Source organism: Periophthalmus magnuspinnatus, chromosome 2 (assembly GCF_009829125.3).
Source record: "Periophthalmus magnuspinnatus isolate fPerMag1 chromosome 2, fPerMag1.2.pri, whole genome shotgun sequence".
NCBI lineage: Eukaryota > Metazoa > Chordata > Actinopteri > Gobiiformes > Gobiidae > Periophthalmus > Periophthalmus magnuspinnatus.
The window spans coordinates 4,327,247-4,351,955 of record NC_047127.1 but is presented as its reverse complement, the minus strand read 5'-3'; the positions used below and the strand labels follow the sequence as shown (position 1 = coordinate 4,351,955).

The 24,709-nt window shown below is 39.1% G+C and overlaps 1 protein-coding gene across 4 annotated transcripts in view; it reads left to right on the top strand.

Annotated features, from left to right (window-relative positions):
* The window catches only part of LOC117384024 (neural cell adhesion molecule 2-like), a 509,480-nt gene that overhangs the window by 457,293 nt on the left and 27,478 nt on the right, over positions 1 to 24,709 (top strand). For all 4 annotated transcript variants that reach the window (XM_033981298.2, XM_033981291.2, XM_055228525.1 and 1 more), the window contains exon 15: positions 6,897 to 7,071. In XM_033981298.2, coding sequence (XP_033837189.1) covers positions 6,897 to 7,071 — 175 coding nt within the window. The remainder of the gene's footprint in view (positions 1 to 6,896; positions 7,072 to 24,709) is intronic.

The window sequence follows — 24,709 nt, the reverse complement described above, 5'->3', positions numbered from 1 at the left end:
TTAAAGAACTTACATTTACAGTATATCCGATTTATTTTCTACGCGTTTTGCCCGTAGACTGTATAAAGAAGCGGGCCCATAGCGCTCTAGGTTAACGAGGCTAGCGGTTATAGCGGCGAATATGGAGTCGAATTCCGTATTAGGAATTCCGACTGCGAGTATCGTAGCAACCGAAGAGACAATCCGAAGCGAGGCTGTTGAACGTAACGCTGCTTCCTGCCCACGTAGTTGGTTTAGCAGGGAGCGGGCGCTTAGCAACACTGTCAATCAAACCTGTTGCTAACGCTAGCGGGAGTGGAAGAAGGCACCGGACTTATCGTTCAGTATATTGACTTACACAACAATTTATGGTGAAATAACAGGGATATGTTTTGAAATGATGCATAGAACAATAAAACTGAACACACTGGTACATTTTGATGAAAATTCGCAGCTGACCTATAGCTGTGGTTACTCCGTTTGGTAAAGAAATGTCCTCTGATTGGATGATTCGGGGAGAAATGTGTGACAAATGTGTTTAGTCATGAAAATAACAGGAAGCGGTAAAAGATCCGGTTGACGTCGGCTCCTCCTTCGTTTGGTTGAAACACAATGTGACAAAGTGGGCCTTTGTCCCTTTTTAATAGTATTATGATTTGGTTTGCACATCTTTGTTCATTTTCAATAACTTCAATACCCAACAAAATATAACTATCCCGGGTTTGTTTTGTTATCAGTTTAAAGCACCACACATTTGTTAGTTAAATATATTTTATTTAGTTAAATGCGTCTATTCAGTTCAGTCAATCATCTTACCTGTATCTCCACATGGTCCAGACAAAGAGGGGGCGTGCCCTATGTCGGCCATTTTATAGGCTAGAGTGGGGTCGTGGGCCGGACCATGTGGAGGGGGAAAAACTGGCTTAAGTTTGTTTATTTCTTTGTGTTAATGTTTTGTATATTTTCATTTCTGGAATTAAGTGTTTATATTGTGTTTAGTTAAACACTTTTGATAAAGGACTCGGGCCTGAGAGCTGTTTTTATGCAATATAGTGTTTATGATACTCCCACCGCCCCTGGACAAGAAATGGAGTAGACCGGGGGAGGGGCTTCCAGTACAGGGAAGTATATTAGTCTGGCCAATTAGCCAGATAGGGAACACCTGTGTAGCCAGAGTACACGTGGCTTTTGTTTCAGTTGCTTAAGTTTGGTTGCTTAGTTTTTGTTGAGCACCGTTAATTTTTGTACATATGTAATATTTTTGTTTATCCACGGTGTACCACTGCACGGGTAATAAATGTGTTTAATGGGACTTCTTTTGAGTCTGCCTCCTATTTTGATCACTCGGGCCAGCTTCCTCACACACAAAACTGGATCTTAATTGGAGAAATGATGATTACATTAAAAAGCAGCAAGAATAGCCTGAAAATATACAACTGCTCAAAAATATTAACACAATTTGAGATTATTTACAAAATCTTTAAAACTATCTGAAAACTGAAACAATATTATTTGGGGCTCAGTATTTATTGTGTTTTACTTTTTTCCCGCTATTTTTCTTATAGTACAGTAAGATTTCCGTGAGCTCAAGTAGTTTCTTTATTATTGTTTATCATAATATTTCAAAATATACTTCAAAATGTGTTATCGTGGCAGGTTTATCCCTCATTCTTTGTTGTCTAATTAAAAATGCAAATTACAGATTTTATGAGGGGCCCCCCTGCACTGGGCCCTGGAAAAACAGCCCCTTTTACCCCCCTTCAATGCGACGCCCCTGCCAATTCAAGTTCTCATTTTTGTGGAATTTTTGTCTTTTATGTCACCAAATCCTAAAAAAAAACAACATCCAAAATCTCCAAATTGGTGCAGATACATTCGCAATAGCATCCAGTTGTTTTGAGCACTTGAAACACTTCTCCAAAGCCACATTTTACACTTCCTGACAGCGCTAAAGTGGTCAAAAGAATCTCCTCTAAGATCTTGATTTTTTTATTTTCCAAACCTGCAATTTTACCATTTCCTTTTTACTTATTTTTATTGGAAAAAAAACAACTGATGTGGCGAGCATTAAACCCACCAGTCGCTATTCTCCGCTCAAATGAAACCCCGGGGAGGTTGTTTTACTTTTCTTTCTATTTACCCATCAATATTTTTGCCATTTCAGCCAAATAGCGCGGTTTTGATAACGCTTTCAAATTGGCAAGTATTTTAAATCCGCCACTCGAAATTAACAAGAAGCAAAGATTGTTCTATTTAAAAGCGTGCAATTTTAGCCCACATAATGGAAAAGATGGCCGTCCTTTGTATCGGAGACAATGGCGTCCCTGGGTTTGCATTTTCTTCCCCGGGGAGCGCCCATTTACTGGAGTACACGACGAGACATATCCGCTAGCACGTTTTTAGCATTTTTCTCACATTCTTAATATAAATTCCTAGCTACAATTTGTTTGGTAAAAAAGCGGTTTGAATTCAGAAGATGTGGAGTCGTGCTGGGATGGCGTCGGACAAGTTGAGTTAAGATAATCGTTTTTTTTGTTTGTTTTTTTTTCGCAAATCGCACATGGCAAAATGGAGATGTAGCCTGCACGATTTGGACGATGTTAAACTAGTTTAAATTCAGACTTTTTATACTCCAGGGACAGATAAAGTAGCTCTAAGAAAAATCATATAAATAAATATAACTATAAAAAATAATATTGTAAGATAAACAGGAAGTGTATAGTAGCATGCTAGTTGTTGTTCTTGCTTTATTATGATGTGTAAGGTATGTGAGGAATAATAAAAAAAATAAAATAAAAAAAATAAAAATAAATCCAGAAAAGCATTTTATTGTCTGATAATCAGGAAGTATGTGAAGTATGTGTTAGCATGCTAGTTGTTGTTTTTGCTTTATTATAATGTGTAAGGTATGTGAGGAATAATAAAAAATAAAAAAAATATAATAAAAAAATATAAATAAATCCAGAAAAGTATTTTATTGTCAGATAATCAGGAAGTATGTGAAGTATGTGTTAGCATGCTAGTTGTTGTTTTTGCTTTATTATGACGTGTAAGGTATGTGAGAAATAATAAAAAAATTAAAAAATAAATATAAATAAATCCAGAAAAGTATTTTATTGTCAGATAATCAGGAAGTATGTGAAGTATGTGGTAGCATGCTAGTTGTTGTTGCTTTATCATGATGCATAATGTTAGTGAGGAAAGCGAGGAAGGCCGGTTATCCGAGGCTGGGTCGCGGGGGCAGCAGTCTAAGCAGGGACTCCCAGACTTCCGTCACCCCAGACACGTCCTTCAGCGCTTCCAACATGTAGGAGCAGCGGCTCTACTCCGAGCTCCTCCCGTGTGACTGAGCTCCTCATCCTATCTCTAAGGGAGCGCCCACCACTCTGCGGAGGAAGCCCATTTCAGCCGCTTGTATCCACGATCTTGTCCTTTCGGTCATTACCCAGAGCTCATGACCATAAGTGAGGGTAGAACGTAGATTGACGGTAAATCGAGAGCTTTATCTTTTGACTCAGCTCCTTCTTTACCACAACATTACTGCACTGCACTGATTCAACTGTCAATCTCCCGCTCCATCCTTCCCTCACTCGTGAACAAGACCCCGAGATACTTGAACTCCTCCACTTGAAGCAAGGACTCACCACCCATACGGAGAGGGCATGCCACGTTTTTCCAGTCAAGAACCATTCAAAAGAACAATTCTAACCAGGAAGTAGTTTTTTTTTTTTTTTTTTCGTGTAAACCAATGACAACCTGCTACTTTTGCTTCTGAACCAATCACCTCGAAACACACATCTTGGAACAAGCCAGAATTCTCATCAAACTTGTAAAATAAAATCTGCTTCACAACTAACCACCTGCTGCCGGGTATAAGATGGACCAGCTCTAGACACTCGGTGCCAGATCGTCCGCGTGTCAAACATTCCTGCTCTCTCGCTCGTCCCTGCTCCTGGTCTCTGGTTCAGCTCCTGACCCCGCGCTCCGGCTCCGGTACAGTCTACTCCTTGTCTCCACCTCCTTGTCTCGTCTTGGACTCTGGCTTGCTCCACGTCTTCCGCTCCGGCTCCTGTTCCTCGGACCACTCCTGCTCGGTTCTCTCTGGCTCCGTTCCCGGTCCTGTCCTCGTCCATTCCCTGTTCCTGTTTCTGCCCTCCACGACGCATCTCCAGACTCTGGCTCACACCCTGCTCCGCCCCTTGTTGGTTTCATGAACTTTTGTCACTTTTTGCACAAACTGTAAATAAACACTGTAAATCTGCCCCGAGTCTTGCACTGGTCCACCCTACACCAGACATTACGACATTAGTAAAATATCAGTTTGAATTCAGAAGGTGGGGCCTCACGCTACGTTGAGTAAACTGAGTTAAGATAATCTGATTTCGTCGTTGTGGCCTGCTCAGTCTGGACACTTTTAAACTTGCTGAAATCCAAACTGGCGGCAGGACGGTTGCAGGTTCATTTCCTGGTTGGTACCATGTTTGCGTGTTCTCTGTGACTGTCTCTCAATCCGACAGTTTCACACTTTGTCGGCTGCATTTGAAGGGCACTTACCTAACTTCCGGCGCGAGAAGGCCTGTCCCATTTCCATGCACCGGATGGATGCGGCCAACAAACGTGCCCTTGCTTTTCCATGGAGATCAGCCGTAAATAAAGCGTGCACGTGAACACACTTTGCGCACTGCTATATCCCATCATGCACCGCAGGTCACTTCTTCTACAAGAGAAACAACGTACATTTTTTTAAAGTTATGTAACACGAGCTACAATTGAGAAAAAAAATCACCATGAACCTTATATTTGCCTATTGATATTCAAAGTGAAAGATTAATTCCTTACTTCATTCAATCTAAACAGAACAATGACACCCTGACTCTTCTTCTACGAAATAATAAAGAATTAAAAATAAAACTGTCATTATTTCAGTGTCCATTTTACACGTTTAGGTCATTAGCAGCCGTCACGTTTGCTAGGCGACGTAACGTAAGCGCGCAGACAGCGGTTTGAAGTACGCTCCTTCGCGGCTGACAGAGGATACACGGAGGAGTACCCTTCGTCGGCCGGGTACTTCAAACGGTACTTCGAACTGTGCAACCGTCGAATTGAGACGCTGCCTCTGTGTCCGTGTGGGTCTCCTTCAGGTCGTCTAATTCTCCGGCGCGCTCGTCTTTACCTCCAGCCTGACTCATTTGTCGAGATTGTCTTGGCTCTAGCGTCGGTCAGATTTCCTACGGGGACGACAACACGGCGACGCAAAATTAAATCGAACTCAGTGTTGACTTGAAATAAATATATTATTGTTAGCTCTCTCCAGTTGCTAATACTCGCTTGCTAATGCTAATCCAAAGCCAGTGGTGGAAGAAGTACTCAATTTTGTTACTGTAGTAAAAGTACACATAATACTCATGTAAAAGTATCACATAAAAAAAACTACTCAAGTAAAACTGTTAAAGTACTTAAAGAGTAAAAGTATTTCATACAGATTTTCTTAAGAGGCTTCAAACATAGTGATTGTGACAAAGTGACTCAAACACTACTAAAAATACTGTAATGGAGTAGAAAGTACAGATACTGCTCTCAAATAGTGAAGTAAAACTAAAAAGTATCCAGTAAAGTAAAGTATAGATACCTAAAATGTTTACTTAAGTACAGTACTTTGCTACTTTTACTTTGTTACGTTCCATCACTGTCCAAAGCGAATAATTTAAAACGATTTATTTAAGATTTAGAGAAACTTAGAGATACTTTGAAAATGGAATACACCCAAGTCCTTTTAATGGGCCAATGTAGGATATAAAGGAATATTACGGAACTTTTTTACATTATATTTATTTTTTGTGCTATTCTTGACACTCAACATTGACAGACACGTTTAGCACGTTTAGGTGGATTGAGATAATTGAAATAAAATAGTAATACAAGTAAAAAATGTATAAATATTTAATCAAAAAAGCTGAAATTTCATATATTTTTTCCAATTCCATGTTCTTGGAGCGAACAATTCCGAGTACTTTACCTCCGCTCATGCTGCCAAAGTATTCTCCGGCAAATATGGTGATCCATCATTTGTATTTTATAGCACTGGGCTGTGTGTAGTATTAAAACAAGCCAACAAAACAATTATTTTTCATACCGCTCTCGTTTATGAAATGAGAAAATTGCCTCAACAATTATAGTGATTGCAAACACATTTTAATTGGGTCTTATGCTGTTTGCAAGTCACTCCGCCTGCCACAATATTGTTCCTTTGTTGTATATTTCAGAAAGCAATGGATTAAAGGCACGCTGTCAGCCCTGAAGTCATATCTTAAGACGGAACGCAAACCGAGGATTAGTTTTACTAATACAAATACGTGCACCTGTGGGAATTCTACCTTAACAACAAGCAATTTCAAAATATATATTGAACTTTTGGATTTTTTAAAGGCAACGTATTACACTGTGGTAATGTTTCCTCATCAAAAACAGACCTGGAGTTGTGTTTTGTTTCATTCACGCACAAATACTGCATGTTTAGGTTGAGTTCTTCTGTCTGAAAATACTCTGTTCCACCTTGTGATGTCATGGGGTGATACAGGAAGTGCTCCACTGTGTTTTTAAACTCCATACACCTTCGCTAGAAACATTTGGATGATTTCAGCTCCAGAATTGCTCATCTCTACTGAGCTAAAGGTAAAAAAAAAAGTTAGCGGTTAGCTTGAAAACTGCCACTTTATGACATCACAAGGTGGAACAGAGCGTTTTGAGCTTTGGAAATCTAGACAGACTAATAATAAAGTGTTACTCACAACAACTCCAGGTCTGTTTTTGAGAATTTAACAGCGTTCTAACGTGGATTAAACCTCACAAGAGGCAATTTTGCGTAATATAGAACCTTTAATGTTTTTTTTGTGTGTTTTTTTTGTTTGTTTTTTCAGGATAAAGAGGAGCAGTGGATGACAAAGTTGGTTCCGGGGGCTCAGGACTTTGCGATGCTGCAGCCGCTTCAGTGGAACACCAGATATGAAGTAGAGATCACAGCGAGAAACGTCAAAGGACTGTCAGAGCCGACCTTCTACCAGTTCTTCATGCCTCAGAAACCGGACATCACAGGTACACATCAGGTCCAGCCGGATTCAACGTTTACACAGATATACAGGATGTGCTTTAAGTACAGTCTGTGTAGCAGTAGGTGTAGTAGCAGTAGTAGTTGTAGTTGAAGTAGTTTTAGTAGTTGTTGTAATTGGAGTCGGAGTAGTTGTAGTAGCTGTAGTTGTAGTTGCAGTAGTAGTTGAAGTAGTTGTAGTAGTTGTTGTAATTGGAGTCGGAGTAGTTGTAGTAGTTGTAGTTGCAGTAGTAGTTGTAGTTGAAGTAGTTGTAGTAGTTGTAATTGGAGTCGGAGTAGTTGTAGTAGCAGTAGTTGTATTAGTTGTGGTAGTGGTTGCAGTTGTAGTAGTTGTTGCAGTAGTTGTAATAGTGGTTGTAGTTGTAGTTGTAGTAGTAGTGGTTGTATTTGTTGTAGTAGTGGTTGTATTTGTTGTAGTAGTGGTTGTAGTAGCTGTAGTAGTACTGGTTGTTGTAGTAGTGCTTGTAGTAGTTGTTGTAGTAGTAGTTGTACTTGTTGTAGTGGTTATAATTGTTGTAGTAGTGCTTGTAGTAGTTGTTGTAGTAGTAGTTGTACTTGTTGTAGTGGTTATAATTGTTGTAGTAGTGGTTGTATTTGTTGTAGTAGTGGTTGTAGTAGCTGTAGTAGTACTGGTTGTAGTTGTTGTAGTAGTGCTTGTAGTAGTTGTTGTAGTAGTAGTTGTACTTGTTGTAGTGGTTATAATTGTTGTAGTAGTGGTTGTAGTTGTTGTAGTAGTGGTTGTAGTAGTTGAGGTAGTACTGGTTGTAGTTGTTGTAGTAGCAGTGGTTGTAGTTGTTGTAGTGGCTATAGTTGTTGTAGTAGTTGTTGTAGTAGTTGTTGTAGTTGTTGTAGTAGTGTAGTAATTAGGAATGGGAATAATTAAGGATTCATCAATACTACAACTCTTACCAATACTGCTTATTGATTGATGGAAGTTAATAATTGTATTTATTAAGCATTTTATTTTAAGTACATTTTATATGGAAGCAGTAGTATTAGCATTTGTAGTAGTAGTAGTAGTAGTTGTAGTAGTTGTAGTAATCTGGGAAGAACACCATTGTTATCGACACTGTTTATTGAGTTTAGTACTGACCAAATAGTATTCTTAGTAGTAATAATGTTGTTATTGTACTGTTTGTATTAGTAAGAGGCAGGGCTGTTGACAGGGGGGGACAAAGGGGCCTATTGTCCCGGGCCCCAGGGTTTAAGGGGCCCAGAAAAGGATTTAAAAAATGTGCAAATATAGTTTTTAAATGGCATTTTCATGTCAATCTTTCATTCAAAACCTCAACCAACACTTCTTCTTGCGTGATATAGCTGTACTTTGAGTTCACCTGCTTCTTCTTCTTCTTCTTCTTCTTCAATACTTTATTAAAAGGTCCTGAACTTCTACGGTGAAGTTTTGTGCTGACTCTCCAAGCGCCGATAACTTTGGGCCAAAATGTTCCAGTTTGGACAATGCTCTCTCTGAACGCAGCGGGTCCTTTTGCATAACTCTGTGCCCTGATAAACTGCCGTCTTTCTTTGCACCAATAGGTTTTTTCTCTCTCTCTATGATAGCTGAATACCGTCGAAATCATTCTCCCCGAAACTTAAAGCTTTTTTTTTTTTTTTTTGGAGGGGAAGAAGGTGATGTGTTGTCTGCCATAGTGGTCCATTAAGGGCGCAGTGCAAAAACCCATTCTGACATCACATCTCGTACATTTAGCCCCTCGGTAAACAAACCCAGAGAGAGGAATGAACGGGGAGACTTCGCAAATATCTCAAAGGGGTTATGAGAGGGAGGGAGAGTTAAAAATGCGCCTCCTGATGCATTTTTAAAGGAAAAAGGCTGGGTTAGGATGCATCATTTAGACTTTGAGCTTCCAAAATCTAACCTGAGAACCACTGCAGAAATCAGCCAAAACATTATGACCACAAAACACTACAATTCCATCCTGAAAACGGCATTTGTTTCCACTGAGATGTTTTTGCTTTGTTCAGAGTGTTGGCATTAAACGTATCTCTCTCAAAGTGGAGAAACAGGCGCCACCAAGGGCATGTACAGGTCAGATCTGTGGAGAGGTGAGCTGATTCACTTTTAGAATACGTGTTTTATAACTTACCATATTTTTTTCTGGACAATTCGAACCCGAAGATGGCATTTGTTTCCACTGAGATGTTATTGCTTTGCATCGCGTGTTCCGCAGTATGGCATTAAACATATCTGTGTCAAAGGGGAAAAATAGACACCACCAAGGACAAGGTACAGGTCAGATCTGTGGAGAGACGAGCCCATTCACGTTTAGAATGTGTGTTTTATGAGGTACCATATTTTCCGGACTATAACTCGCTCTGGAGTATAAGTAAAAAAATGCATAATAATGAAGAAAAAAACGCGGTTGTCAGGTTGTCAGCGCAACGAAGATGTGAAATTATATACTCCGATGCGATTTATATTCCACAATATATAAGTCGCATCTGAGTATAAGTCGCACCCCCGGACAAACTACGAAAAGTAAAAAAAAGTGTGACTTGTAGTGCGGAAAATAAACACCAAGTAAATGATAAAAGGTCACATTTTTATATAGCGCTTTCCCACCTTCAAGGAACCACTCACCCATTCACACAGACACTGGGGGCGACGTTGGTAAAGTGTCTTGCCCAAGGACATAACAGCAGCATTCATCTGTGGGAGCTGGAATCGCACCGGTAACCTGTGAGTCGGTAGATCTAACCGTTCTACCAATGACGCTTAAGTCGAGAGCGGGATTTGAACTGGCAACCTTCAGATCAATGGACAAACACTTACCGCTACCGTTGCCGATTATGGTATGAACGAATAGTCCAACGGGAAGCACTTGACTGTCTACGAAATCCCTGTTTAAATTCAAGGCAATGCTATTTTTACAGTTTTTTATGATGATCACTTGAATCGTAAAGAGTTAGACGTCTCTAATAGTCGCTTCTAACTTATGTAAATCGCACCTACACCTGTAGATTTACACATATGTTCCGGTCTGTAGCCACTAGCGCTAGCATCTCTCCCATTGAAAAAAGAAAAAAAAAAAGAAAAGAAAAACGGCCATCATTTGTGTGTATTTTTCTGCCACATTAACCACAAGTGCGAACCAAGCAACCGGCGTATACACTTCACCACTTTACCATGAGATGAGAAGCATGTTAGCCTAGCATCTCCGCACGGGGCTTTTTCAAATGTGAAATGAGGCCTGGCCAGTCATGCAATACCACTCTGGCCGTCTGCTGTTGAATTGCAAAGCAGGAGCGCACGGCCAATAGCAAATAAAGAAAAGAATGATATTTTAAAGGAGAGAGAGCGAGCCCGTGGGTTATTTGCTTGGTCGCCGTGGAGATGGGCTTGTGATGGGTGTATCCGAGGGGGTTTATTCACGCGGGTTAGGTGTATGAAATGAGACGTGCAGCAATTTCGAGTTTAAGGCAATTCAAATTTTCAAAGATCACGGTTTATACTGTCATCTAGTTTGTTAAAATACCACGATGATGCGCCAAGTTTAGCCGTTAGCGCTCACTTTTGTTAAATCAGACCTATCGCGCAAACTTTTTAGATGTTTTAACCACGTTTTAGTTGTTTCCGATCGACATTTACTCACCTGAAGTTGTATTTGTAGTGCGCAGTCTTTGATCGCTTATTTTCAAGACGCCATTTTGCAGATCAATCCCCGTTTTCACCTCCACCTGTCCCCGTCCACTGTTACGTACGCACTTTGTTCTCCAGTTTTATTTTCTTAAACGGTGATCTCCGGCATTGCGTAGTCATTTTCATACGAATTAAACCGCTTTATTTGCCGAAAACAACGTATTAACATGTTTTATAAGCTTCATTCCCTTTGCTCTCTGCGCTAAGTCGCTCCCCCTTCAGAGCGCTATCACAAGCTAATGAAACTACTGCGCATCACGTCAGGTTTGAGTAGTTTGTATCATGTTTTTGTGTATTTATTGAGAATTATCGTGAGGTAGCAAGGGTGACGTAGGCTTGTGGGCGGAGCTTTGCACAGAATCTTACATCTAACCGTAAGTAGGGTTCAAATAGGGCCAGGAACAGATCACTAAATGACTTAAACACGCGTGGAAGACATCTAAAACCTCTTCAGTCATGTTTTTGATGAAAGAACAACATTATAACACGGCAGAACGCTCAAACAATCAATTTAGCATAAACCTCCCTTTTAAATATAACTGTTTACATGACATTTCAAAAAAAAATCTCCCGAAATAACGCTCAGATTTTCGATTTGCATGTGAACATATCCATTGACGACATGATCCGATGTACGCTAACCGCCAATGAGGAACAGCGTTTCGACATCCCGAGGTTATACGCTTTATTTTTGTTTTGAAAGATGAAATGAGTCAAACAGCAGTGAACATAATCCGTTAGTTGGAAATGCATTCTCGCGCCTCATATATAATGGATACATGTAAATCTCTGAACAGCAGTAAGGCTAAATGATCTTTGAAACGTGATGTAAACAGACCCTGCAGGTGTTCTGGCGTTAGATCAACTTCTGTCTGAATAAACTGCAGGGATCAAACGCACTGTTACTGAACATGCTGTACTGTCAACAAAAAGGAAAAGATACTTTAAAACACTTGATATAACTTTGGATTCTTTATGTACTCTTTAATATTTGTAAGAGCGAATTCAGTGAACCTTACACCAGTGTGCGCTCGCTGGGGGGTTGTCCAAAGTATACAAAGTTCAGATAGTAAAGAGACTAAAACTTGTTTCGAAAGTAGATACTAATTTTCCTGATTAAGTTTGGAATGATCTTGAGCTGTATCCGAACAAGTATTAGACACATAGACGAGTGTACGCACGTGGACCGCTATGGAACGACTATTTGGACGACTGAGGGATGACAGTTTATCGCGGGGGGTTACGTTCTAAAAATAACCCGCAAAAAGTAGTCAGCTTTCAATTCAAGAGACGTCAAATTGGTTCAAAATTCAGTGCAAAAATGATTTAAAAATAAAACTGAAAGTGACAACAGGCTAAAATAAATTTCCCTGGTTACTTACTGTATTATTGTTCATATATTTTTATTGATGACCCACTCGAAGACAAAATGGCGGCTCTCAATTTCTCTCAAAGGTCCTATACGACACAAAATGGACTATGGGTTAAGTCATGTTATACACAGGTCCCTCGTTTATCGTGGGGGTTACGTTCTAAAAATAACCCGCAATAGACAAAATCCGCGACGTATCAGCTTTATTTTTTACACTTATTACAGTTTTAAGCCTGTAAAACCCCTCACCACACACTTTATACACTTTTCTCACACAGGCGTTAACATTTTCTCGTTTAAACTCTCTCAAAGTTCAAACCTTCGTAGGCGTCTTTGTCGGTGCAGAACGTTTCATCGACATTGTGGGTTTTGTCGGGGAGAAAACAAATTGCAAACGTACAGCACTTCAGAGTCACACTGCGATCCAACGTTTATGTAAATTTGTCTGAACACATTCTGTACTGGACAGGAGACACGGCACGGAGGAGACTGATGGACAATGGTCTACAGTCCAACAGCCAATCAGGACGCAGAACACAATGGTCTACAGTCCAACAGCCAATCAGGACGCAGAACACAATGCACGTTCATACGATAAAAAAAGCATGTAAAAGTACTCAAAAATATAGTGAGCGACAACTGTAAACAGATATAAGGCAACATGGGAATATAAAAGAAATTACTACCATTTAACGTCAAAATTTGCATTCTTTTGTCTGTTGAGTGTTTCAATTATCACCGTGGTATTGAGCACCAAGTGTATTCCTTCGAGTTTCAACACTAGTGTCTTGCCCAAGGACACAACAACAGCATTCATCTGTGGCAGCGGATCTGACCGTTCTACCAATGACGTTTGTGTCGGGAGCGGGATTCGAACCGCCAACCTTGGTATCAGAGGCCGAACGCTCAATCAGCTGAGACTAAAAATAAAATTAATATCTATTTAGGAAGTTGTAAAGTTACCACAAAACCCCGAGAAGCAAGAAATCTTTTGAACGAAAATATCCCATGTTCTGCTTTCACGGAAGTCAAGAGTCAGCGTCTGAGAAAGACTCATTCACCCTTCAAATTTCAAAGATAGAAAAGCTGTTATAAGAGGAACCGCAGGCTTTTGTAACCTATAGCAACCGGACTAAATGTGGAACCACCAAATCTAAACCCAACACATAAAAGATCAGAACACACTTGTAGCTTTTGAACTCAATACATGTGCAATTTTCTCCCCGGGCGTCACACAGACACGTTGAAAAACAAAGGTGTTTTTTCGGTAATTCCCGCTGCTTTCTGGCGCTAGCTTGTTTGTGTCCTAGAATGGGCCGTGCGTTTTACCTCTGTCATTACTATATTGGCTTAAATGGCTTTCCAACACAAAGGGAGCAGGCGAGCACAAGGCGGCCCGCTTCGATTGGCTGTCGTCTCTTGTTAGCGCAACCCAGGTGCATCGTGGGAAAGAGGCCAGGGGAGAGGAGACAGGGAATAAATGCTGTTGGGGTAAAGCGCTAACATCGGATCTGTGAGAATAGAACTAGAAAAGCAGTACCAAAGTGAAATGGTTTAACAAAAATAGACTTGTTAGCTTATTTGCTATTAGCACATGATAGCATTTGTTTTGGTTTAGATTGTTTAAATGTGACTGATGATAGTTTTCAGGCCAAAGAGCTCAACAGTGACCGCCCACAAACTGGTTCTGAAAAATTATTAATTTAGTCATTTCATTTTTCCCATAAACATTCTGACAAGACCTATAATAAAAAACAAAACAAAAAAAACAACAACAATAATAATAATAATCTGTTTCTGAAACTTTATAAACAGCAAAAATGTTTTAAATCTTGTGTTTTGAATGTGATTATTATTATTTATTTATTTTTTAATTTTTTACTTAAAACTACTACTAACTTGGGTATTAGTTAGCATGTAGCTGGTTAGCCTCCACGATGCCTTTGAACTCTTAATATTTACATTTTTTTCAACAACTAGCATGCTAACAGTGGACCAACCTTACTTCCTGGTTTGCAGATGATAAAAATACTTTATGTAAGTAGAAAGAGAAGAGTAGAAAGGACAGCACTCTCATTTTGACACAAGTTGCTAATAATAATAAGAAGAAGAAGAAAAAGAAAAAGAAAAAGAAGAAGATGTTTAATCTGAGAGCCAAAGCCTGGACATTTTTTTAAAGCTAATCTAAAAACTTTTTTATTTAGAAAAGCTTATTTTTGATGTGTTTTTTTTTTTTTTTTTTAGCAATTCAGTACTGGTTTAAAGTTCTTGTTTTATTGTAGCACTCTGAGATTCTATGGAATGAAGAGTGGATTATAAATAAAATGCATTATTATTACTTATTTATTTATGTTTTTTTTTGTTTTTTTTAATTAATCCATTGTTCATTCACTCCACACTCAGTCAGGGCAAGTTAGTATTGTAGCTGCAGTTGCCCTGGGACAGACTGATGAAAGTGAGGCTGCCAATCTGTGCCATCAGCCCTTCAACCAACACCAACACTCACACACACCACATTCATACGAGGCAATGTGGGAGTGGCGAAAAATGTCACTTTGGTTAAGATTACACTGTACTTTATTGTCCCATAGAAACATTTGTCCTCTGCATTTGTACAAAAATATCAAATTGCAAGATATAAACATCCTTTGCTTCATGATAGAAGTTGGTAGCTACAAAAGTCTAAAGGATATTTGTGAAAATGGGGGTAAAAAAAAACCTCTCAAGCTCTATCAGACAAAGGCTTCAACACTGTGTACACCTATATAAACAGAAATATAAACAGAATTCCCGACCCCATTCCCATCCTGTTTATTTCCTGTGTACTCTATAATGGATCTTGCGCTCAGTTAAACAAATGTAAATTACAGAATTGCATTTGCTTTGAATCTCCTGCACTCCCAGATCTCTTTACCGTTCTTATACCGCTCCCCGTAAATACACTTTGCTTTGATTCCTTCTCTTATTGTGTCGCTGAAATATGCTCCCAATATATAGGTGCCATCTGTCTCCAACCAAAACCAATTTCTCTGGATGTATTATGCATTTGTGAGTATTGGATCTTCTTTCCGTCGGTTGTAACCTTCTCCCCTGCTCCGATTTGGAAAAATAACATTGATTGCACCCTTGGCCCTGGTTCCTGTTGAGCTCCCTCCTTTTCCTTTGTCCTATCGAGGCGTTTGTCTGCTGTGCCTTTAACAAATACTCCTGGTCTGCGTGTATGTGCTTTTAACTTCAAATGTACTGCTGCTCATTAGACTATACTTACTACCTCAACTACTTACAGTACGGTATTAATACTTTTACTACTATTACCACAGAATCAAGTACAATTACTGTAACTTATCTCAAATGTTACTGTGTTGTTGTTGTTGTTGTTGTTGTTATGTTCCTCTGCTCCTGCTACTACTACTACTACTGGTACTATTACTACTAGTACCTCTACCACTCCTATTACTGCCATTATACTAATACTGCAAATGATGTGTTATTTAAGCTTCTGCTATTACTACTATTACTACAACTGATACTACCGTTACTACTAATATTGACATCATTACTAATTTACTACTTATATGACTGTTACTGCTGCTCCTACTACTATTACTACTACTACTACTACTACTACTACTACTACTACTACTACTACACTACTACCATCACCTGCACCACCACCACTACTACTACTACTCCTACTACTATCACCACCACCACTACTCCTACTACTACTACTACTACCCCTGCTACCACCACCACCACCACTACTACTACTACTACTACTACTACTACTACTACTACTACTACTACTACTACTACTACTACTACTACTACTACTACTACTATCACCACCACCACTACTCCTACTACTACTACCACTACTACTACTAATACTACTACCCCTGCTACCACCACCACCACCACCACCACCACCACCACCACCACTACTACTACTACTAATAATAATAATAATAATAATAATACCACCACTACTACTACTACCACTACCCCCACTACCACTGCTACTAATACTACTACTACTACTACCACCACTACCACCACTACTACTATTACTACTAATAATACTACAACCATCGCCATTACTACTACTTCTACTTTCTGACAATGATGAAACAATAATGTCGATGCTTTAGTGTATAGAAACAGAACATTATTTTTCCGTAGCAGTTATAAAGCTCTAAAGTGAACTATGTGATAGTGTTATATAGGTAATTGTACCACTATAGTACCACTGAACATACACATTATCAGCCTTCCCCAGGTGACGAAACCCAGACAGCCTCATTCAAACAAGAAATGTTCAAAGTCTGAAGCGGAGATGAAATGAGGTCCCTATAGGTCCAGAGCCGGTCACTTCTGGATACATACCTCGTCCAAAAGATCTGAGAGGGCAGGGTCCTGGGGGTACGACGTGTCTGAGCCGAGAAGCAGACCAGCAGCCTCAAAAGCAGCACCAGCAGCTCACATATACTCAAACCTTCAAACTATCCAGGTCAAACATGTTTTAAAATGATCATTCAAGTTAGAAGCGAAATGTACAGTAATATCATGTGTTTTTATCCTAGTAGTAATTATTTAGGCTTTCTAACTGCGTGATTAGTGTTAATAGTTAGGTTTAGTGTATTAATCAACTAGTTACTGAGCCAGAATGGTAAAAGGTCACATTTTTATATAACGTTTTTCCATTTTGAAGGCACTCAAAGCACTTTACGTCAACACTTTCTTTTTTATACTCAAAGAACATTATACAAAATTGTTATACTGTTGTTTCTTTGTCACAAACATACCCAGAGTTGTATTTTTGCTTCATTCACGCTTGTTTTATTAATCCATTAAACCAAAGTCACCTCCTCTGAACATTAAAAAAAAAAAAAAAGAAAAAAAAAGAAATCAGATCTTGCCAGTTTTGTTGCGCCATAGGTAAAAATACAGTTGTCCTACACAGTTATTTAGGCCATAAATCTTTACTGGAATTATTCTGCGGTCAAATTATGATCACAACGTGCACATCGTTCTATTAGCGTAGCATTCAAGACGGATAAAGACTTCATTAATTTTCTTTCTGATTGTTCATTCCCGTTGCTAACAGCAGAGGGTGCTCCAATGCCTAAATACCTCATGGATTATTATACTGCTGTTCCTTTGTCACAAACATACCCAGAGTTGTATTTTTGCTTCATTCACGCTTGTTTTATTAATCCATTAAACCAAAGTCTTCTCCTCTGACCATAAAAAAAAAAAAAAAAAAAACTCTTCAGATTTTGCCAGTTTTGTTGCGTCATAGGTAAAAATACAAACGTGCGACGCAGTTTTTTAGTCCATAAACCTTTACTGGAATCATTCTGCGGTCAAATTGTGTCCGCGTGGATTTATTAGCATAGCATTCGAGGGGGTTTAGGACCTCATTCATTTTCTTTCCGATTGTTCATTCCCGTTGCTGACAGCAGGGGGAGCTCTAATGCCTAAATACCTCATGGGAACAGGTGAAATCTATAAAGTATATTTTTCAAATGTATGTATTATTTTAAGTTAGAAAATATGAAATACTTATCCCAGGGTACCAAAAACATGTTTAAAATGGAAATAAAGCCACAACAATGCATAATATGTATTCTTTAAGGTCTTAGAAAGTGTTATATTTATAAACATTTGTAAATATGACAACTTGGGAGTACAGTACAAACCAACAAATAGTTAGAGAAAATACACTTTATAAAAAAAAAATGGCAGCCATCAAACACAACTACAGCTCCACTACACCAGAGACTTTCTTTCTATCTCCTTCTATTGTCGAAAGTCATACCGTGTTACGTGCATGGCTGCTGTTTTTAAGTCTTTTGTCAGTACTGTGAATACAACACTACAAATCAGTCACACACATGTACGCTATGAATGGAGTTATTTGAATCAGAATCATTTAAACCATTCTTTTTTTCTGAAATTCATTCATTGTTACACTTGTGTAGTCATACGGTGTTACGTGGATGGAGTGAAATGGGAAGTCTCATTGTGCCGGGTCAGGGCTGTGTATAACTTTTTCAGACTTGTATTTAAAAGAAGACGTACTGTGCTTTTTTGTTTGCTATATAATTATAATCTATGACACATATGGATCATTATGCTATATTTTGGGCTTTGGAAATCGCAATATCAATCTAAAACTTCAACGACAACACAAGGACGGAGCAATTGTGTTACGGAGTGGTGAAAACGGAGGTTGATCGGAGCAATAACACCTTGAATACAGGATAAAGATTACTCAAACTTACATGAATTACTCTAAATACAAATCTGAGAGGGTAAAAATGACAAGGAAGCAGCTATATAACGCGGTTAGACATCCCTTTTCTGGCTACAAATAATTGCTAATTGTGTTACGCAGCTCGGCTAGGGTCAGGGAGGTGACAAAATAACAGATGAAAAATGGTAAAATAAAGTCGTATTTTAATTAACAGGAATGTAAAAGATAAGTGAACAAAAGGGAGTTAAACTGGGTATGTGAAAATAACCAACTAAGTGTCTGAATAATGATCGGCCTGGAAACAGAATCAAGTGACAAATGACGAGAGACACATGAACAAATAAAAGGGTAAACTAGTGTCGCAAACACAAATTCAGATACGTATAACAGGGACACACACACGCACAACTGACACATGTGCAACAGATACACATACAACTGACACATGTACAACTGACACACACAACTGACACATGTACAACGACACATGTACAACTGACATATGTACAACTGACACACAACTGAGACACGTACAACTGACACATGTGCAACAGATACACATACAACTGACACACATGCAACTGACACATGTACAACTGACACATGTACAACAGATACACGTACAACAGATACACGTACAACAGACACACGTATAACTGACACATGTACAACAGATACACACACGACTGACACACACAACTGAGACATGTACAACTGACACACACAACTGAGACATGTACAACTGACACACACACAGCTGAGACACACAACTCACAAACAATCATCTGACATGTACAGCACATGTAGCAGTCATATTTAGCATCGTAATCGAATTGCTGTGTGCGATTGTGTTATCTTAGCATACAACATTGTGTAAATCTCCCTGCACATAAACCAACTGTATAAAACTAATAACACTAACCAGAACTGAACTTGGACTGAAACTTTCTCAAAATTTCGCCAAGCACCACACGGTTTGAGAAACAATGGACCAAAGCATAAAAGGGAAGGAGATAAAAGGGAACACATTTGCGAAAAATATATGGACCACATTGTTTTTACGAGCGTATAACCAGAGAAAACAGCGAGACACCTCCGTCCTGACTCTCCGCAGACGACATAAATCCACAGAGATCGTTTATTGAACAGAGCAAACCTCATTAGACTCGTCATTTCCTCTGTCATTCATTCGCCTTTGTGTTAGCTTATATTTACCTCCTCTCTGATCGTCACGGTGATTAAATCAACCGCCGCTATTGAAATATTCATAAAACATAATCAGGATCATCATTGTAAAACGCTTTGACCTGGGATGGCCTCTATACAAAGCTATCATTTTAATATCGCGCGATTAAAAACACCCTGACTTGTCGTGCGTTGTTGTTGTTTTTTTCCCCGCAGCAAGACTTTGAAAATAATTGTGTATATTTTCGAGATTTACGAGCGGCCTGATTAATGTAATGGAGAGCTGTAAAAGTTTTCATTTGATTTGTAGCCGTCGCGTCCAGGAAAAACTTTGCCGGAGTGAGGCCTCCTGTGTCCACTAAGGAGCTTTGATGAGATTATCAAGCACAAACTGATGGAGCTTTCAATCAAGAGTTTAATAGAAGGGCTGGAAGGAAGCCATGAAAACCTCTGCCAAGTATGACCACACCACGGAAACGCCGGAGGAACGGGATACTTTTATTTAGCGTTTAAAAGTAAAAACGTTCAAATATATATCATAATTGTGTGTAAATTTCTGTTTTAACAATATACCGAATGTGCTATATTACACAAAACTGACTCTCCAAGCTAAAACGTGTCTGTTAACGGACTATTTCGTGACATCACAAGGTGGAACAGAGCATTTTAAGCTTTGGAAATGTAAACAGACTGACAATCTCCTCCGTGCCGTGTCTCCTGTACAGTACAGAATGTGTTCAGCCAAATTTACATAAACGTTGGATCTCAGTGTGACTCTGAAGTGCTGTATGTTTGCGATTTGTTTTCTCCCCGACAAAACCCACAATGTCGATGAAACGTTCTGCACCGACAAAGGCGCCTACGAAGGTTTGAACTTTGAACTTTGAGAGTGATTAAACAAGAGAAATGTGAGAAAACGTTAACGCCTGTGTGCGAAAAGTGTATAAAGTGAGTGGTGAGGGGTTTTACAGACAAAAACATATAGAATAAATGTAAAAAATAAAGATGATACTTCGCGGATTTCGAGTATTGCGGGTTATTTTTAGAATGTAACCCCCACGATAAACGAGGGACCACTGTATAACACAACTTAACGTTCACAAGAGTCCATTTTGTGTCATTTAGGACCTTTAAGAGAAACTGAGAGCCGCCATCTTGTTTTCGAGTGGCTCGTCAATAAAAATATATGAATAATAATACAATAAGTAACCAGGGAAATTTATTTTAGCCTGTTGTCACTTTCAGTTTTATTTTTAAATTATTTTTGCACTGAATTTTAAACCAGTTTCATGTCTCTTGATGAATTCCAACATAAAAAAATAAAAAAATCAATTTGTAGCCCAGACTTTTTATTACCGCTCTCCGTACAACCTGAGTACTTATTTACTTCTTCCTTGCTTTTGAGCGTTCTCCGGACCTATCTTTCAAAATGGACGCCCCCTATCCATCTCAGGAGACCAGACACCACCTAATGATCACATTTAATTCCCTAAGGACCCACAGACAGACTTCCATCTCCCCGTACGCTCCCCCCCACACACACACACCCCTAAAGTGAAAAATCCCATCCGCAAATGATTATGTTTACCCGGCAACAGATTAGCGCCTTCCACCAATCAATGTGGGCCTCTCCTGTCATCGTTATGGTAGCGTGGTCCAATCACGGGACGGTCAATCACGTCTCCGGCCTTAATGACTTTGTATTGTCAAATGAAGATGTGAATAAATGGATGGAGGTAGCGCACGAGCGTCAGGGGTAAGAAGCAGCGGGATAATAAGAGCTAATGGAGCCATATATCAGGGAGTAATCAGGAGAAGTCACTGAAACGGTTAATAGAGCGCAGAAATCTGAATTAATGTTGTTTTAGACGGGTAAAGTTCGTCAAGTCCGAGATGAGAATTGGCCGCGATTTAAAGATTCGCTGTGTAACTTTTCTGCTGGTTCAGCTTGGTGCTCCCGATGAGACCTCTAACAAACCTTAAAGTGGAGCTAAACTGTGTATATTACGTTTAGTGTACTGTTTCTAGTCCTTTTTTGACAATTTTAGTGTGAAAAACTGAGCTCTACGCTTTCAAGTACTATGTAACATCACGCATGACTGTGTTTCTGATGACAAACAACTTCCAGTAAGGGAAAATGTTGTTTTTTTTTTATATATATATTAATACAATCTCTTGGTCATCTCTTCTGTATATGTACTTATATATACTGATACTGATATACTGTACAATATACTTTTCTTGGTGCCAGATTTTGCAGTGATATTGAGAAAAGATAAGATAAAAAAAAAACATTATTTGTCCCACAATGAGGAAATTCAAGTGTTGCAACTCGAGGTCAAATAACAGCTGGAGAATAGAAATGTGCAAAAATCAAGATAAATAAATATAAAAAATAGACTTTAATCCAAACAATAAATAAAAAAATAAGGTAGAACAGTATTTTTTCATAATTCATAATTCTATTCAATTGCATGTACTTATATTGTTAAAATACGCTTGTGTGCATGGTCCCTTCTCCACAGATCTGACTTGTAATTCGTGCGTTCAGTGATAGCTATGATCTGCTGTTCTTCCTGTTTTCCTATTGGATTATCAGCATCGATTGTCCCGCCTCCTGCCATTCAAACTTAACCAGATCATTTTCACAATAATCACAGAACGGAATATCAGGAAAACTGGCAATTTTAAATTACTGATACGAGACAATACCGCAGCAGGTACGCTCGTTTCATTTCTGCTGTAAATGTGCACTTATATGATAGTTATTCACAAATTAAGCTGTATGCGAGCGTGTTTCCATGACAACAGACTCATTTCAGCACATTAACAGCGGCTGCATTTTATCAGTCTGGCCTCAGCATGGTGTTGTCACTGCTAACCTTTACTTATTAAATATCCTAGCTTAAAATGGGCCGCTTAAAATGGGCCGCTTAAATCTCCTTTGTGGCTTAGGTGAAATAAATACACGGAATTAGCGCAAATACCATTCAAATTTCAGTCTGTTTAATTTGCCACACTTCAAGCTAATTCTTGTAAACTTTAATCTTTTTAAGACCTAATTCTTGTTTAAAAAATCTATTTAGAACCGTGGGACGCCGAGGAATGGATTGAAATGGAGCGCATTGGTTAACGTGAGCAATTGGGTGACGCCGCGCGCTTTCGGGCTGTTAGCATAATGGCTGCTAGATGGCTAATTCTCATGCATATAATCATAAAATAACATGATAGTGGCAGCCATTTTACTCAGCTAATTCAACAAATCCACTCGCGAGCAGACGTATTAGATGTGGAGTGTAATTATGCCCGTGCAGAGTGGAGGGAAATGGGCCAGTGTTGACACAATTGAGAAATGCGTTGTCATAGCGAATAGTGAGTTAATAAAAATACATGTTCGTATTGTTTGCTTGGTAAATCACATTTTTATAGAGCGCTTTTCCATCTTCAAGTTACTGGATTTAACTATATGAAAAATATGTTGGTTTTGCTGCAGTTGGTCCGGTCTAGGTTCAGCAGAATGAGGTCAGCTGACACCTGAATATACTGAATGACCAGGTTATTCCATCAATAGATTTTTTCTTCCCTGATGGCACGTGGATATTCCAAGATGACAGTGCCAGGATTCATCGGGCTCAAATTGTGACAGAGTGGATCAGGAGCATGAGACGTCATTTTCACACATGGATTGTCCACCACAGAGTCCAGACCTTAACCCCATTGAGAATCTTTGGGATGAGCTGGAGAAGCTTTGTGCAGCGTCAGACTCGACCATCATCAATGCAACATCTTTGTAATCGTGAAGGAAGAGATTGCAGACCAGGTAGAGAGTTGAAAGAGGAGTTTTCCAGTACTTAAAGCCCCTTCAAGGTACTATCTATAGAAGACAGGTCTTATAAGGACTTAACTCATTTTACATACTGTCCGTACAAGGTCACAAAGGGATGTATGGTTAGCTGTTTACAGAGAGGTAGAATACGTCACTAAGAGATGCCTGCAGTCACTAAAAGATGCATTACTAGACCTCGTGACAACCTGAAGAGGAAAACCAATATCATGTGACCGAAGCAACTGGTTCTAGTGAAGACGTCTTAAAATAAGTTTGTGTGTGAGAGAAACAAGTTCACCTCCACGCTTAAGACACAAAGTAACCAACTCAAGATTTAAGAGTAAAGAAAAAATCACGCTTTCAATCTTGGTGGAAAATTAATGCAACACGGGATGGAAATAAATCTCATGACGTTGCAGAAGTGTGTGACCTTTTTTTTTTTTTTGTGACGACTTTTTTTGTGGCCAGGCAGTGTTTGTTGTGTAACGGTGAGTCATTAACTGAACTGGAATAACGCCAAAGGACGACAGTAGCTGGTAAGAGCGTTTGTCCGCTGATCTGAAGGTTGGTGGTTTGAATCCCCAACATAAACATCGGTTGAGGTTGGTGGTGCGATTCCATCTCCCACACGAATGCTGTTGTTGTGTCCTTGCGCAAAACACTTAACCCACCTCGCCTCCACTGTCTGCTTGTACCGCCGTGTGAATGTTGATGTAAAGCGTTTTGAGTGTTCTGAGGATGGGAAAAGCTATATAAAAACATGACCTTTTACCATTATGAGTCAGGTCTGTGGAGAGGCGAGCGCACACACAGTAAGAATGCACGTTGATCAAGGTATTTTGGGATAATAAAAAAACATCTAGACTTAATAAATCATTTTAATTTAGTCTCTCTGTAACACTTTATAATAGCTACACGTTTAATGTTCTTAATAGAGCATGATGAAATACAAGTTGATTTGTTGGCTGAAATGTTACGCAGTGAAGCTTTAGCATTGACAATACTTACAACTAACTAACTAACTATATGTGGTTTGGTGGAATTATTTCGCCAAATTTACTGGATGGGGCAGTTGCAATGGTGTGTACCTTCTAATAGGCTGCGTTATCTCCAAAACAGCTAAGAAAGTGAAAGTGAAACTAAAAAAATTAACCGGTAATTCACTTTGTTGCTGTTGGCTGTACTTGATTTAACCTGTTTACAGGGTGTAATCAAAAATAACTTGAATGATATTGATGTTGGCTATCACTCTGCTTTGAATGTAAAGCTTTTTATAATGAATTCTAGTGGTAAATACTTCTGGGCATTGCTTCAAAAACAAAATG